Source organism: Verticillium nonalfalfae, assembly GCF_003724135.2.
Source record: "Verticillium nonalfalfae strain VnAa140/NRRL 66861 chromosome Unknown scaffold_78, whole genome shotgun sequence".
In the NCBI taxonomy this organism is placed as follows: Eukaryota; Fungi; Ascomycota; class Sordariomycetes; order Glomerellales; family Plectosphaerellaceae; genus Verticillium; species Verticillium nonalfalfae.
Window position 1 is genome coordinate 123035 of NW_021167303.1, and position 16787 is coordinate 139821.

A 16787-nucleotide genomic window follows, 5' to 3' on the forward strand; every position below is an offset into this window, starting at 1 on the left:
GCCACCTGCAATGGTCCAGCACCTCGGGATATCTCCAGTCGAGCATGCGCTTGAGCTTGCGTCACCTGCATCTAACTTTATCATTGCAAACGTACCGTCATGCCAGTTCTCAGACAGTATACGGCCTGGAATCCACTCACTCTCTGCTCACGAGGCCGCGCCACACATGAGACGAGCAGCGGGACCCCTGGCTCCGACCCAGCGGGTCGCCCGTCCCTGAATCTCGGGGCAAATCCCCAGACACCTCGGCCGTCCACAAGCTTCCGCCAATCACTGTACACACACACCCATCCACAACAGTTCACACTCGCAGTCGCCCCGGTTGTGACCCTGCCGTCGTTCGTCCCATATGAACTTGTCGATGCTCTGGCCTTATAATTACCGGGCGTGCCGTGCCGTTTTCAACAACCCACCATCCACCAGGTTCTCCGCTGATCACCTTACTTCACTTCTTCCCACTCTTCCAACCTACAAGGGCTCGCCAGATCGAGTTCCTTACGATCATTATCATGGCACCCTCGCTCGTCCAGCTGTCTCTTCTGACGGCCGTCTCGTTCGCCTCCTCAGCTCTTGCTGCCTTCGGGTATACGACATCGGGTAATAACTATGTTGTAGACGCCGGCTCGTCCAACGCCCTTGTCTTCTCCGTATCCCGCTCCAGCTGTGACATCAACTCCATCAAGTTTCGCGGCAACGAGCTCCAGTATGCTTCTCAGGGCACCCATATCAGTTCCGGTCTCGGCACTGCTACTGTCACCGCTACTCAGACATCAGGCGTCATCACCATCACATGTTCCACGTCGACCCTCACCCACTACCTCGTCGCCAAGGAGGGTGACAGCCTGATTTACATGGCCACCCACATCACCGCCCAGCCTGAGATTGGCGAGCTACGCTACATTGCTCGCCTCAAAAACGATATTCTTCCCCTCGAATATCCGTACGGCACCGCCTCCACCACTGGTGGTTCCACCTCCACTGTGGAGGGTTCTGATGTCTTCGTCGTCAACGGCCAGACCCGGTCCAAGTTCTACTCGTCCGACCGCTACATCGATCGCGGCGTCCACTGCGTCCACGGCACGTCCCCTGAGGAGATCCATGCCTGCATGATCATTCCGCAAACTGAGACCTCCTCCGGCGGACCCTTTCATCGTGACATTGAAACCAACAACAATGGCCCCTTTACGGCCTTGTACAACTACATGAACAGCGGTCACGTTCAGACTGAAGAGTACCGCATGGGTCTACATGGCCCCTATGCTCTGAGCTTCTCTCGCTCCGGTATCCCCCAAACTGGCGATGTGGACTTCACTTTCATGTCGAGCCTTGGCCTTCGCGACTACGTTGCTGCAGGTGGCCGTGGTCGCGTCTCTGGCCGTGCCACTGGCGTTCCCGGCAGTTTCAGCCCTGTGGTTCACTGGTACAACAAGGATGCCCAGTACTGGACCACTGCAGGCTCCAACGGCGCCTTTACCTCGCCGGCTATGAAGCCCGGCACTTACACTCAGGTCCTCTACCAGACAGAGTACAAGGCTGCCGAAACCTCCGTCACCGTCACCGCCGGCAGCACCACTACTCGTGATATTGCTAGCACAGTTCAGGTCCCAAGCAACTCGCTCTTCAAGATTGGGGAATTTGACGGCCAGCCCACCGGCTTTCGCAACGCAGACAAGTTTCTCCGCATGCACCCCTCAGACAGCCGCATGAGCAGCTGGACCAACTCGTACACGGTTGGCTCCTCCGCGCTGAGCGACTTTCCCATGGCTATTTTCAAATCGGTGAACAACGGCGTTGTGATCAACTTCAACCTTGCCTCCGCTCCAGGTGCTGCAACCTTCCGCCTCAGCACCACCCTGTCCTTCGCCGGCGCACGTCCTGCTGTTCAGGTCAACACCTGGACCGCCGCCACACCCGCCGCGCCGCGTAACCTCAACTCCCGTGGCGTGACTCGCGGCGCCTACCGGGGCTTGGGCGAGCAATACGACATTGCTATCCCGTCTGGCCAACTCAAGGCCGGGGCCAACACCATCACCATCAGTGTGGCTTCTGGCAGCAGCGGCGACACGTTCCTGAGTCCCAACTTTGTGAGTGTCTCTGATAGTAGGCTATTGATCAGCGCTAACTTTAAGTCCAGATTGTGGATGCTCTCGAGCTTTTCACGTCTTAGGATAGTTGCGAGAGGGTTTGAGCATTTGGAGTCTTCTGATATACATATTTGGCCATTGTCTGGCCCATCGTACATGATCGTTACATACATAGTGGCTATTATATTGTCCCTGTGGGACCGTTCCGTCACTTGTGCCCAGCGCGTCCGCATTGTTGCTTATCCATTTTCGTCGCTGTTTCTCATCTATCCCTTGAGGACAATGGACCTGCATCGCTCCCTGACCGCTGAACTTCGTGGCATAATAGGTCATCAAGCTCCCTTAGTAGCGCATCTGGCGTTCGTGTGGCTGCGGCCGTTGTTCTCGGCTTGGCGTAGGGCGACCAAGGCTCAGTGGACATCACGTAGCGATCCAAGCTGTAAGGAAGGCTAGGTCCGGCACTGACGGATTATCTGTTGTCAGATTAGCTGGCTCAGCGATGTGAACTGCTGCATACCTTGATGTTGCTGGCTCTTGCGTTTCGCTGCTTGATGTCCGAGGATACGACATTATGCTAAGACAACGTGACTCTCAGGCTTTGTTTGTTTGCGGGACGGTTATGTGACGGATGCAGTAGGCTGGCTAACTCAGATCACTTGAACAACATAATATAGCGAACAATACCGATTATATGCTACTGCCCGAGGGAGGACCCGAGACTACACCAGTAGCTTCATAGCCGTGACAACTGAGATCGCAACCATCGCCGGACTACGTTCACATCGCCAAGATCGTCTGTTAATGCCAAGCGGCACGCACTGAATCTTCCTGCTGCACGTCATCTTTTGCTGGACCGTTTTCACCATGGACCAATAGACAAGCTCAATTGTGTCTTTCAACTTGGCGTTCAGGTACCCGAATCGTGGTGCACCTTAGCGTCAAAACATCCTGGTCACCAGGCCTGGTGCATCCATTTCGAAAGAGGCTCCAACTGCTTACCTGGCATCAAGCGGGTTTGCTTGACGTTTTTGCAGCTCCTCCCTCTTCCATGTTTGTTGACCGAGACATCTGGCAGGGCTGGGGTAGGCTCGGAAAATGAAACGCCATCGTTCGAAACAGATCAGCGCTCACCAGGGTGCGTGCCGGGATGCTGGCTTGAAAAAGCCAGGTACCATTTTCCCGTACCTTAGTCACTCAACAGAGGCGAAAACCGAGCCAGGCTGATATCCTGGGCGCAGTCATCATCGTGAAAGCCGGCCCGTCGATATTCTTGGATTCTCTACCGAAATGGGAATCATCGGGGCACGGCGGGGTTACAGTAGGTGTTTGCTCTGCGGACAACCAACCGTCATTTAGTTTTCGTGGGGTTTGGAGCGTGTCCTGCCGGGGGGTCCGGTATCTCCAGTTCGATTTGCTCCCGCCAGATCGTCACCATCGCGCCTAAATTGGTGGCATTCATCCTCTTAGAGGGCAAACTTGACTCTTATCACCTTCCTCGGTGTTGCAAGTGTGAGAGACGACCACCTAAGACACCTACCATGAGCCAATGATCGCTCGAGGAGAAGTTAACGACATGCAGGAGGTGCCTCCAACATGAAGAGGCAGCCTGCGATTCAGCTTGACCGTTGGCAGGTGAGGATACCTGGTGCACGGCCAATGGAGACATGACATTGCCCCAACTGGCTGCGTGGTCGCCATCATGGGCCAATCCAGTGCCGCGCAACCTCCCCCCCCCTGCGTCGGCTGCGCCGTAGTCCCCGTTGGCTGTCGATCCTTTCTTTGGGGGCCAAGTCGTAAGCAATCGGGGACTCGCACCGCCGCCGGACAGACCGCAAAGGCGTCGTCGATTGGCAAGAGAATCTTGAGAAAGCATGGCTTCTCTTTGACATGTTTCTTCTCTCCTTGTCCGATCCCGCCGCCGGCGCATGATACTCGATATTGGCTTTCCATTGACCTAAAGCCTAAGGTTAGTAACAGCGAACTACAGCAAGACGACGTGTCGCACAAACAGAACAACGCAACGAGATCACTGTCTGGGATTTCAGTGTTGCGCCATGGCAGACTCGCCATTCCACACAGAAGGCGTCGAGTCAACGTGGTCAACGCCGATGCCCATCCGCCACCGCGAGACGCGTCATCTCAAGACTTCCTCATCTGTATCTTCATCTTCTGCCACCTTCCCTCACATCACCGAGGTGCTACAATGGACGCCGCTCGACAACCCAGCCCCGCACCCGTCCTCAAAATGCCCCGAGGGCTTGAACCTCTCATCAGCAGCTTTCAAGGCGTATCGTGACCGTTCTCCAACGTCGTCGACTATGAGCTCGGCTGTCATGCCTGACTCGGCCACGACATATTCGATGCCCATGTCGCCGACCCTCTCAACATTCACTCGGGCCACGACGCCAGATATCGAGGTCCCCAGCAGGGAGACGCTGCGGGGTCATCCCATTAGGCACTGGAATCGCCAGTCTTATGATTCGTCCTCGTCCACGTTTGTTGATTCAGTGCCCGACGAAGACCGGATTAAGGACCACTCTAGACAGCCAGAGATCGATGAGATACCAGAGGTTGAAGCCATTCGTGCAGCCGGCACTCCAAGGTAGACAGCTTGGCAACACCCTAGACCCGGGAAGTGAGCCCATGCTAAAATCACTTTAGACCAGCAGCCGACCAGACCGACAGCGATGGGCCTCCGCCGCTCAAGGAGAGGATGAGTTTCGACGTGGGGGTCGACAGGCTTTCCACAGGTTGGGACGCCGACCCCGCAGACAGCGCAGACGAGGAGGTTGAGGGCGTGCTCAACTACGTCCTCCAAGCTGCGTATGGCGTCGATCTAGATGAGATTGGCGCTCCTCAGAATTTGCTCCGCCGCTTCACGTCCCGCTTCATTCAAGACGTCGGCCGCATCGCCTTCAGCGGCCCGCCAACCACGCAGCTCACGCACACGACATCAAATTCATCTCGATCAACAGTGCTCATTGCACGAGCTCCAACGCGAACCTCCCAAACTGGAAAGCGGAAGAAAGGCGGCCCCAGCCGTGACGGAACAGAAGATGACGAGGACATCAGCGAGGATGACGCCGATGGCGGTGCTCCGTTCAAACGCGCTCGACAGATCGTCAAGGAAACCGAAGAGAACCTCCGCCTGAGCTGCCCCTTTCGCAAGCGCAACCCTGCGCGGTTCAACGTGCGTGAGCATCACTCTTGCGCCATGACGTATTTTCCGAAATTTGCCGAGCTGCGACAGCATATCGTGAAGCAACATAAGCGGGTGGATCCGTCCGCCTTCGTCTGTGACCGGTGCAACCGCGACTTTGCAGCAAGGAAGGATCTCAGGGACCACCAGAGACTGCCGAGGGAGCTCATGTGTGACATTGCTGATCACGACCCTGAATGTGGCATTGATGGGCCAACGGCTGCCAAGCTGCTGAGCCGGAAGCGGGCGGGCGGGACATCGGCGGAAGTGCAGTGGATGGAAATCTGGAACCTCGTGTTTCCGGATGACGGTGATCACGAAGTGGTCAACTGGGGTGGGTTTTCTTTCTTCTCGATCGCCATGCTGGCTGCTAACTCGCATGTAGACTTCTGTCCTGTCATTGAACACTTTGAGGTGACGGGGCGCTTCCTCGCAAGCTTGAAGGCGCTCGAGGGAAGTCTACGCAACAAAGGACTCAACGAGCAGGCGCTTGAGACGATAGGCAACGTGTATCGCAACCAGTTCATCCAGGTTGTGGAGCAGTGCGTGAATGACGCGAGAACAAAGCCATACTCGAATAGAAGCAATCGCAAGAGCGAGATCAACGCTGCTATGCCAGGGCAGCCATCACGACGTGGGCCCAGGCCGGACTCGGGGGTGGATGTCGACGAAGGGTCATCTGAGGACAGTCTCTCGATCGCACTACTAGGGTCAAGTTTTGGCATGGATGATGGGTTGGGCCGGTGCTCATCGACAGGGACAGAGATTCGGTCAAGTAACGGCGCTGGCGGGCGCATGTTGATGCCCGTGATGGAGCAGGTCCCGGGGGATGGCGGCGAGTACGGGCTCAATCCGAGTGGGCTGCCGGGCGGGCTCTATGGAGACTTTGCGTCCGGTATGACAGAGGATGTCATGACGGGGTCTTGGGCATACGGGGTACCGCAAACGAATCTCGCAACGGGGCTAACTGAGATCCTGCCAGGGTCGGGGCCAGGTCCGGGGCCCAGCCCTTATGCCGGATGGGATATGGCGATGCCCTCGAATCAGACAGGCCAGTTTGATTTCCCAGGGTACGGCTCGCGGTGAAAATAGCTGAGAAACGGGCTGTATGATATGTGTACAATAGTAAGAGAGCCCTGGATGAAATCCACGAGTAATGTTAAGCCCATGAGCTCCATGCGTGAAGTTGGCCACGGTCTGGTGCCACGAAACTCCTACCCCGTGAGCACCTAAATAGAGGCCAAAAAGCGAGCACCGTAAGCAGCGTATTCGACCATGCCGATTACCCGATTACTTTGGGGTCGTAGACCATGCCTTAAGCCTGCTCGGAGGATTGCCAAGTGAATAGATGAACGAAGTGGGTGTTTGCGAGATGCAGAAATTGTCAGTGCACGAGGTGTGCGGTGCCCTCACCTGGGCAAGCTGGGCATCCACCTCACCCCCCACCTTTGCCACAACGGCCGCCCCAAGAACATACTACCAGCTTGTCGACTTCACCAACAGCCATCCCCCGAGCGGCCACACTTTCTAGTGCACTGAGAACAAGGCGCAGTTCAACGATGAAGCCATAGCTCCTCCGTCTTTTTTTCTTTTCCTCTCTTCCCAGACGCTCCTTTGATTGGAGGCTGGAAGCTGGACGCTCGATTGGTCTACTCAATGGCCAACTTCAAGAGCCCCGCGGCACCGGCCGCACAGAGGTTATACTTTTTGTGCTTCTTCTTCGGCATAGGCGCTTCAGTATGGGGGTAAGACAAGATGCGCTACATATATATCCTATTGCGTCTTGCGACGGTCATGATCCTGTAGACGTCCGCGCGGAGGGGCAGTCGAGTGAGGCATTTCGCTTGACGAGACCTCAGTAATCGGGTGCGTCAATGCTCAGAACCATGCTGACAGATATGTAGTTATCATATTGGTGTATTGTCCTCTATTCTCGTCCACCCTGGCTGGCAGGAGATGCTCAACCATCCCAAGGCTAGCACCAAGGGCATCATCACTGGTATATATTACCTTGGTACTTTCCTAAGCTACATCTTCGTCTCGCATCCCCTCAGCGACTGGCTCGGTCGTCGATACGCAGCTCTTTCTGGTGTCGGCATTCTCATACTCGGCACGGCACTCCAGGCGACCAGCAATGGTGGATCAGCCCTCGTGACCATGATTCTCGGGCGAATGGTATCGGGTGTTGGCGTAGCCATCGTTTCGACGTCGGTGCCGCTCTATCAAGCGTAGGTGAAGCCAATGAAGTGTTATGATGTTGAGTTGCTGACTTCAAAAGTGAGGTTTCACCTGCGAAACAGAGGGGTCATTTCGTGACGATGAATCACGTCGGCTTTATCGCCGGCCTCGCCACCGGCCTCTGGTAAGTTTGCGGATGCATGTTGTGTAACTCGGAGGAGAGGAACTGCGATTGACCTGTACACCAGGGTCGGCTATTTCATGACGTACTGGACCTCAGCCAGCGGTCACTACTACGGCTGGCGCCTGTCCATCTGCCTCGAACTCGTGCCCGCCCTGACGTTCGCTGCCGGGCTGCCCTGGATCCCCGAAACGTAAGTCGCAAGCCCCTTTGCGCGCACATGTACACAACTGATGTCTGGTCAGCCCCCGTTGGCTCGTCGAAAACGGTCATCTCGAACGTGCCAAGTCGACTCTTCGTTGGCTTCGCGAGGGCATGGCGCTCGATGCTGAAGTGGACGCCGAGTTTGCCGCCATCACTAGAAACGTCGACGCCTACTACCCTACCCACACGTCCTGGCTTGCTCTCTTCCGTGAGCCAGCCCTTTTCGCCCGTTTGTGGCGCGCTGCAGCCCTGCAGTTCATGGCTACTCTGTGCGGCGCCACGGCGATGAAATACTATCTTCCCACGCTGCTCAAGGCGCTTGGACTCGAGACGAGGGTAGCCCTCATGGCTGGTGCCGCAGAGATGACCATCAAGATTGGCTTCACAGTGTTGGAGATGTTTCTCATCGACCGTTTTGGCAGGCGAATGTGTCTCGTGGCGGGCTGTTCTGTGATGGCCGTGGCCATGATGGTGAGTGCTCGTACAATAGGCCTGCGCGGAAATGGCTCTGCCAGCTAACAAAACGGCAGATTAACGGCGCCCTGCCGATCGCGTATCCGGACAACTCGAGCAAGATAGCGGATGTCATCTGTATCATTTTCATCTTCGTCTACGCCCTGGGCTACAGCCTAGGCTTCGGCCCGGCATCATGGGTGTACAATACCGAGGTAGGTTGCTTCCAAACGGCATTTGGTCAGGCCAAGCTGCTGACGCCGGTAGATCTTCCCCACGTCGGTGCGGGCGCGGGGGCTTAATTTCGCGGCATCGGGTGGCTCGGTCGGCTCCATTATTGTGTCGCACGTATGGCCTGTTGGACGGGCAGCATTGGGCAGCAAGGTTTACTTTATCTTCATGGTGGTCAACGTGCTGTGCATTCCGGTATGACGTTCAGCAACCCTCATAGTCTCGAGGCCAGCTAACGTTTCTAGATCATCCTCATCTTCTACCCGGAGACAAAAGGCATCGCTCTAGAGGACATGGATGCGCTTTTCGGTAAGGTTGCGACGGCGCAGGGGGTTGACGGCGGCCGCCAAGGGCTGGAGGATACGGAACGGCTGCTGGCGCCACAGTCACCAGGTGACGCGGAGGAGCCTTATCATGACGTATCCACGAGAGTGTGAACTGGCACGGTGCAGTCGACATATCATGATATAGTGCGATGTGTTCATAATGAAGTAGACCCCGCCCGTGATGTCAGGTTGGAGGCTCTCGTGTAGGTTCAAATGGGCGGCAGGTGCAATAGTCACGCAATGAACCACATGTGCTTTTTTTTCTGCTTACCTGTGTCGCCATCGCAGACCTGGCGGCCCTTATCTATGCTCGCCATGTCAACAACCTGTGCGGCTGTCTGAGACTCCAAGACATGTGAGCAGCGCTGAAGAGGGAAAAGGGCTGTCACGCGGCATTGTGCAGGCGCGCCAGGCGTCCCGTCCGCATTGAGACATGCACAAAGGGAAGCGAACCAGGCACATCTCAGACTTCGGCAGCTCAAGGGAGCTTGGACCTGGTGACACATTTCGGAGCATGATAGGGGTGCAATTGATGTGGCAGACGATACCGACGTTGAACTGCGATTGATGATCGCATTGTGTACAATCATCTTGACACGCATGAGGGACGGAGGTGGACAGAGCTTGTCGATAGTTACCGGGAAGTTCCATGCTTCGTCTTGGGATCGGATGAGTTGGCGCATGCGTCGATCTTAGCAGCTTGGGTTGGCAGAATCAAATGCAAAGAGCATACCTTGCCTACCTACCTTATTTATGAGTACCTTACGCAGTGTAAGTCGCTCGGTAGGTACCCAGACACGACCATCACATCGGTTGTGATGCCCAAACCAGCCAGAGTCTGATTCACTCTCAAGTGCGATAAGCTGTACCCGCGTGAGCGATAAGCCTCATGACAAAACTCATTCGGAGGGAAGGTGGGGAGCGTCGGTGGTTGTTGCTTGGTCCAGGAGGTGACGACAGGATGAAGCAGGCAAGGCAGGCAAGGGCCCATGGCGGCACCCGGACAGGGTGAATGAGGGGAAGTAGTACCCAGGACGAGGGGAGGATCGACCAGGCTGGGGTGCGCGCACACTGCTAGTGTCATTGGGGCAGGTTTCTGGCAGTCTCGCCTGGGGAAATTTGCGGGTTTCTCCACTGTGCCACGCCAGCTCTTTCTTTGCTGGCCCATCAGACTGGTGGTGCCCAAGTCATCAGATGACGCCTGAGTGGTGGAACTTAGGGTCGAGACCCGTCTTGACTCGGCCGTGAGCAGCTAAGCCCACTGCACCTCGTTGTACCTGCCTCTCTGTGTCTGGCTCCGGTGCCTGCCCAGACACCTGGCCTCGCCGCTATGCCAGTACCCCCTACCTACCTTAGGTACCTACCTAGGTACCTCAACAGAGGCACCCCGTGCCGACTCCGCTGTACTAGGTACTGTCATCGCCATCGCCTCATCATCCAGCGAAGGAAAAGGAACATGATCGTCTGTCGAGGTAGGTCAACGAAAAGCCTTCCGACAAATTGCTTTTTCCCATAATCGCTGGAGTTCGACTAGCTGGTCGTTTGTGGATGGGACTGCCTTCTCCTCAACACTCAGGTCAACAATCAACCCGGCCTTGCGGTATCGTACCTTACGGCTGCTTTCGGCATTTTGCCTCGCGGGCCTGCCCTTCAGCTACTCGCGCTCGTCAGCAGCTACTCACTCAACAAGCCACGCTCCGAGCACATCGACTCGCCCAGACAGCACACAACCCACAGCCAGCCGTCCCGTCCTGTCTTGTTCCACTCAATCCAACACCACCACGCTGCCAGCTGCCATTCTATCTGCACCACCATCCATCGAGCTTCTAGCCCAGCCACCCCATCGGCCTCTGAGGCCCACTACAGCGCAGCAACCAGAGTCGACCGGGGGGTAACCCAACGGCAGCAGACCCGAACAGACCGCAGCGCATCCACACGACAAAGCACGGCCCTATCACCTCTGATCCCCCCTCCCCTCCCCTCCCCTCCCCCTGCCTCCTCGCGGCCCTGCTGCCAGGTTCCTTGCTGCATTGACGACATCCTTTTGTCTCTCTCCCCCTATCAACAATTCTAGCCCGCATCGTTTTCATTGTCTGGCCTTGTCCGATCGAGCCTACTGCAGAGCCGCCTCGTGCTCTTCACCTCCCTCTCACCCTCCGAAAATCTCTCGTCGCCAACAACGACTCGTCCCAGAAAGTTTGACGGTCCATCGTCCCCTCCGACACCGCAGTTCAATATACCCGGGTCACTCCCGATCCTCTGAACCCCCCCCTCTCTCTCCCAGCCCTAGCCAGCGCCCTCGTCGCCATGCCCGCCTGGTAACGCCTCGCGCCATGCACACTTGACCTGCCACCAGCAAGCCTCACAACCTCGCCTTGATTTGCCCCGGCTTTTCGAACCCGCGTGGCACATTCTGCGCAGAGCGCGCCGTCCTTTTATCGCACGCACACTGCACCACACGCCGCTCCTCCCGGACACGAGCGCCGACATATTTACCACGGCTTTCGCCTGCGGCCAGCGCTCCTGGGCCCCCTACGACGTAAACATATCGAGACCGTACCCTGTCGCCACGCCTTTCGAAATAGTCCTCTTTCTCCCCTCTCCCACGACACTATGGGCAACTCCAATACAAAGGAGTCTCGTCCCGAGCCTTCCGGCGCCTCCGGCCGGCTCTCCCAGGCGCCCTCACATGAGCCCGCCGCCGCCAGCCGACCGAACGAGCAACCTGTTCCTCCTTCGGACCGTAGCAGGAATAGGCAAAGTCGGTTTACAAGAGGCGAGCTCAATCTTCTTGGCCTGGGCTCAACGGGAGCTAACAACAGAGAAGAGGCGCCCTATGAACGGAGGGAAACGAAACAGGAAAGGGAGGCGAGACGCCTCGAGAAGGAAAGAACGGCTCGTGAAAAGGAGCGTGAACGGAGTATGAAAGAGGAACATGTCGACGGAGGATATCTGGTCACGCTTGGCGTCTACACCGGACCCGAAGACTTCAATAAGCAAGTCGTCAGGCAGCTTCAGGTATGTCACCCCTCGTAATATCTGGTATCTGCCAGCCATGTTACTGACCAGGAATCGCCAGCTCGATCGCAAAATCGCGCCTTTCTGGCGAGGCCTTGACGACAAGGATGACAGCTGGACCGAATACCAGCTCGTCTGCGCTGGCCGAGGTCTCCCCATCCCCGCTGCCGACGAGCAACCCCCCGAAGACCTTGTTCCTGCAGCTCCGACGCCGGTTTCGGCCAATGCCTCTTCGCAAAACCTTGCAAATTTGACGGTGCCCATGGGCCCTCGCTCGTTGTCTGTTGAGTCTGACTACAGCACATCGACGGCCAACGCCAACTCGGCCCTTGCCTCGCCAACCACGAACCCAAAGCGGTCGAGCTCTCCGTTCAAGCCTCGCGCAAAAGCCCTTGCTGCGGCCCTCAGCGGCAGTTCGCGCAATAACTCTTCAGCCAATATTGCGCCTCGTGAGATCACCTTACCACATGACCCCTTCGTCAATGGCCAGCTCCTCGAGGTCTTTCTCTACAAAGACGCTTCCGAGTGTCCCATCTGCTTCATGTACTACCCCCCGTACCTCAACCGTACCCGTTGTTGCGACCAGCCGATTTGCAGTGAATGCTTCGTCCAAATCAAGCGACCCGAACCACATTACCCAGAACACCACGGCGAGCCAGGCGAGCCAGGTCAACCGCAGGCGCCCAGCCCGGAGCAGAATCCGGAGATGCTTATCTCAGAACCCGCTGCGTGTCCCTATTGTCAACAGTCCGAATTCGGTGTCACGTACGAGGCACCACCCTTCCGCCGCGGCCTCGCGCACGCTATGCCCCCGCTGAGCTCGCATAACACGGCCATGTCGTCACAGAGTTCGCTCAGCTCAACCATGCCCGGATCTCCGCCCACCGGCAGAAGGCGCACGCAGAGCCTGTCCGCCAATGCGCCAAACGTCATTGCTACCGACCGCGTCCGCCCCGATTGGTCTAGCAAGCTCGCCGCACAACGGGCGCACCAAGCCAGGCGCGCTGCTGCCGCCACAGCGCTACATACGGCCGCTTTCCTCATCGGCGAAAACCAACCACAACGTGGTTTTGCTTTTACTCGGCCTGGCCGCTTCAGTAGACGCAACACCGGGCAGAGCAGCCCATCTGCCAACCCTGGCGACGAAAGCCCGTTGGCACATGACGGCGAGGATCCGAACGGCATGGAACCGGGCCCTCGTGGATCCTCTGGTCGTGGCATTCTCGGTCGCCGAAGCCGCATGGACGAGCTCGAGGACATGATGTTCATGGAGGCTGTTCGACTCTCTCTCGCTGCCGAAGAGGACCGAAAGCGGAAACAGGAAAAAGCCGAGCGCAAGGATGCCAAGAAGCGGGAGAAGGAGGAGCGAAAAGCAGCGAAGAAGGCCGAGAAGCAAGGCCATTTTTACAACGGAGGTAGCTCTGCTAGCGCCAGCAGCTTGTCTCTCGGATTTGGTAGACGTCGTGGCAACAGCACGACCAGCAACCTTCGCATGGAAGCAACGCAGAACGCGCAGACCAGCTCGACCAAGGTCAACGAAGTGCCTAGCGGGTCGCCCACCAGCCCGACACCACCTGTGGAGGCCGGCGACAAGGGCAAGGGCATCGATCGTGGACAGGCTGAATCGGAAGGCGTCGACAGCACAGCTACCCAGAGCAGCTCGACAGTACCCTCGCTACCGATCCCCACGACGAGCCGCGGCCCGTCTCACCTCAGACAAATGAGCAACGCTTCATCGATATCCTCCTCTCTCGCTGACAGCGCGGCTGGGAGCTACTCGAACACTGGCTACCTCGATGGTAACAACCCTCGAGGAAATGGGACCAGCTCGGGTGCGCGGGGCGAAGAAGCCGACCGCGACGCTACAGAGCCCATGTACAACTTCCGCAGCCTGGCAGAGATGGTGGGCGTCGACATTGAGAATGGCGAAAGCTTGGCACGAGCTGGGGACACGAACAACAGCTCAGCGACCAAAAAGAGAGACGATGACGATGTCCCTGAAGCCGAACAAGTAGAGGATGTCCGTCTTACGAAGCAACAGCTGGTCGAGGATAGCGTGGCAACGCTCAAACCCCCACCTACGATAATCGAGCTGCCTGAAGAACACGGAGAGACGAGCGTCACCAGCACGCCCATCAGCGATATATCAACGCCTGAGGTTATGGTCACGCCGGAGACACCGGCACCTCTCGACGACGAAGGGGGCGAGTCAAAGAAACTGGGATACTCAATGGTGGAGAGGTCACCAGCTATCACACACTGAGCTAGCATTTGGAGACAGGGGCCAGCGTTGAGCTACAAAGCTTGCATGTGTTCGTGATGGGGGTAAGAGTGCTGAACATTTGGGCGTTTGGGGCTTGTCTATGAAGTCTTTTAGAGTATGGGGATTGGGCGCTCAGCGTGTGCTGCGCTGTATTTGTAAGACAGCTCACTTCCTGTCACGATGGGCACAACTTTATTGGGAATACATTTGGGAATGCAGCGTGATAAATTCACTCTCCTTGTGATATTTATTCATAATTCGTTAAGCTTACGCGGCGCCAGTGAGAACCGGCGCAACGCTTTCAGTGGAAACGAGGTCACGTTGAGCCTCAACCAGCAGATTTGAGTCATCGCCACTCGCTACGCAAGGTGCGGAATCCAGATCCGTCGGTAGCACACCAAATTCGGACCGTGTGTTGACAAAGTCGGCTTGGGGGCTCTCCCAACTATAGTTGCGCCATCCGCCCAGCGCAGGCCACATGCTCTCCTCGACAAGCTTTCGGAATCTCTCGTCGAGCGCCACGGCGGCCTCCTCCTCTGCTGTGCGGACCGCGGGTGCCGGTCGCTCGCCCGCGTCAATCGCCAGCAAAACGTCCTGCCACGCACGATTCGTCTCCTCGAGTTCCCGGGCGTTGGTGACACCCATGACGCTGACGCCGATCCTGCGCGTATTGCCGCCGCCGGCGGTGGTGCCGAAGCGGGCACCCTTGCGGGCCCACGTAGACATGGCCCAGTGCAGGGCGACCTTTTCGAGCGACGAGCCCTCGGCGGCGGCCAAGGGCCCAATATCGCGGCACGCGGTGCGCAAGGGCCGCGGGGCCGGGTGCCAGGTAGCCTGGGGCCCGGCGTCGGCGCCGCGGGTCGTGAGGAGGCCCATGGACAGCATGCTGGCGTTGGTGACGACGGAGACGCCGGCGGCGTCGAAGCGGTCGAGGAGGCTAGTGTCGGAGGCGAGCGTGTCGTTTTGTATGCAGAGGTGGCTATAGGACTGGACGGCGTCGAGGGGCTCGCCCGTCTCGCGCAGGATCATCTCAGCGAGCGCGGCGAGGACGGCGGGCGGGTAGCCGGAGATGCCTACGTAGCGAAGGAGGCCCTGGCTGCGCAGGGCGCGAAGCTCGCGGACGGCGGCGAGGACCTCAGCGGGCGAGACAAACTCGACGTCGTGGCAGTGCACGACGTCGAGGTACGGCGTGTGCAGGCGCGCCAGCGAGCGGTGGACTGAATGGCGAATGTGAGCTGGCGAGTAGTCGAACGCCGAGGGACCGACGCGGCCGGCCTTGGTGATGAGGAAGAGCGAGTCGCGGGGTGGCGCAAGAGCTGACAAGGCAGCGCCCACGAGGAGCTCCGAGGGACCATAGTAGGGTGATGTGTCGATGGCAGTTATGTTGGCGGCGAAAGCTGCGCGGAGCACAGGCAGCGAGAGGTTGTTGAAGTCGGGATTGGGGTGGTACTGGATGTTGAACGTCGCTGTGCCTAGGATAAGTGACGGAATGACCGACGAGAGGGGTGGCAGGGCTGTCATGTTGATATTGCGGGAAGAGAGGCAGCCGACAAAATCCGAGAAACGAGCATGAAAAGGATAGGGGGGAAATGGAGGAACAGGAGAGAAAGGAAGGAAAGGCACTTGTAAGAATCTAAAGGTGGGGGGGGCGGCCGGGAGAAAAATGCGGCAACGCCAAAGTGAAGGTATCGCGACCGACGCGCAAAATGCGCCCGAGACGATCCGACTGGATGGAGGGGCAATCAAGCACGTCAGCGCGATTCGCATGCGTTAGTTTTAGTTCGCCAAGCCAGGACAGGCCTAGGGCCCGAGATGGGGGACACCGAGAGATCTCGCGCTTGGGTGGCTGGAAACAGAACAGGGGCAGACAAAGATAGATTGGTGTGAGGCATTATCGATGATGAAGTGGCCGACTTTCACGCTATCATCGAGGTGAAGGAGGGTTCCGGGATCAAGGGAGAAGTCAGGTAAGTAGCTTATGAAGCTGATACGAGCTCAGTTTGGACAATGGACACCTAAACTTACCATCCAGGCAATGCACCTGCACCGGCTGGGGTTACGTGTGTGACGGTAGAGAAGGGATTTCACGGCTTCTCCAGCCGACAGCCATTGGTGATGGTGGTGCTCTCATGCGATTGATTGATCAGCCTGACACTCGCCTGCGTGAAAGATTGCAGCAGACAAGGCACTCAGCGCCGGCCACGTCTAGCTGTGGCTTGCGTAGTGAAGTGACAGGTGCATTTCGTTACTCTCGAGCGATCGTGGTGGTGTTGAAAGGTGGAGATGGCCGGGAGTCGATGACGCCCTCATCAAGGTTTGATAAAGGGGCGGCTCCGCCTATGTGAAGTATGCCCTGCGCCGCAGAGGTGCTTGGAGGCGACGTCTGCTGCAAAGGGTACCGAGTTGATCCAGGCTTCTGGTCAATCGCGTGTGTACTGGAGCTCAAGGGTCCACGCAACTGGCGTTTCCGGCATTTCGTTGACAAGAAGACGCCGTCGAAGGCCATGCACTAAGACGTTTTTCATTTCGCCGTCCTCGGGGGCAGCCTCTTGACGCCGGCACCATCACGTGCATGATGATGGAAAACCTCCGAGCAAATCCCTTTTCTCTTGCAGTCGGTAGATAGCATACCACTACAAACCACCCCCCA

General features: G+C 57.5%; 4 protein-coding genes across 4 annotated transcripts; 3 read left to right on the plus strand and 1 right to left on the minus strand.

Moving 5' to 3' along the window:
* Window positions 1-509: 509 nt before the first annotated feature.
* On the plus strand, window positions 510-2167 carry ASD1_2 (aspartate-semialdehyde dehydrogenase-like protein; the record flags this gene model as incomplete). Its single annotated transcript, XM_028642657.1, has 2 exons — window positions 510-2084; window positions 2135-2167. 2 exons carry the CDS (start codon window positions 510-512, stop codon window positions 2165-2167), a joined length of 1608 nt encoding a protein of 535 aa, XP_028493591.1.
* A 1971-nt stretch (window positions 2168-4138) lies between these two features.
* D7B24_008572 (uncharacterized protein) lies at window positions 4139-8967 on the plus strand (the record flags this gene model as incomplete). Its single annotated transcript, XM_028642658.1, has 11 exons — window positions 4139-4686; window positions 4746-5617; window positions 5669-6178; window positions 6266-6353; window positions 7188-7511; window positions 7562-7645; window positions 7710-7835; window positions 7888-8317; window positions 8377-8514; window positions 8567-8725; window positions 8776-8967. 11 exons carry the CDS (start codon window positions 4139-4141, stop codon window positions 8965-8967), a joined length of 3471 nt encoding a protein of 1156 aa, XP_028493592.1.
* A 2502-nt stretch (window positions 8968-11469) lies between these two features.
* Window positions 11470-14137, plus strand: D7B24_008573 (uncharacterized protein; the record flags this gene model as incomplete). Its single annotated transcript, XM_028642659.1, has 2 exons — window positions 11470-11874; window positions 11936-14137. The coding sequence occupies 2 exons, from the start codon at window positions 11470-11472 to the stop codon at window positions 14135-14137; spliced, it is 2607 nt and encodes an 868-aa protein (XP_028493593.1).
* A 267-nt stretch (window positions 14138-14404) lies between these two features.
* D7B24_008574 (uncharacterized protein) lies at window positions 14405-15658 on the minus strand (the record flags this gene model as incomplete). Its single annotated transcript, XM_028642660.1, has 1 exon — window positions 14405-15658. The coding sequence occupies one exon, from the start codon at window positions 15656-15658 to the stop codon at window positions 14405-14407; it is 1254 nt and encodes a 417-aa protein (XP_028493594.1).
* Between the last annotated feature and the right edge of the window lie 1129 nt (window positions 15659-16787).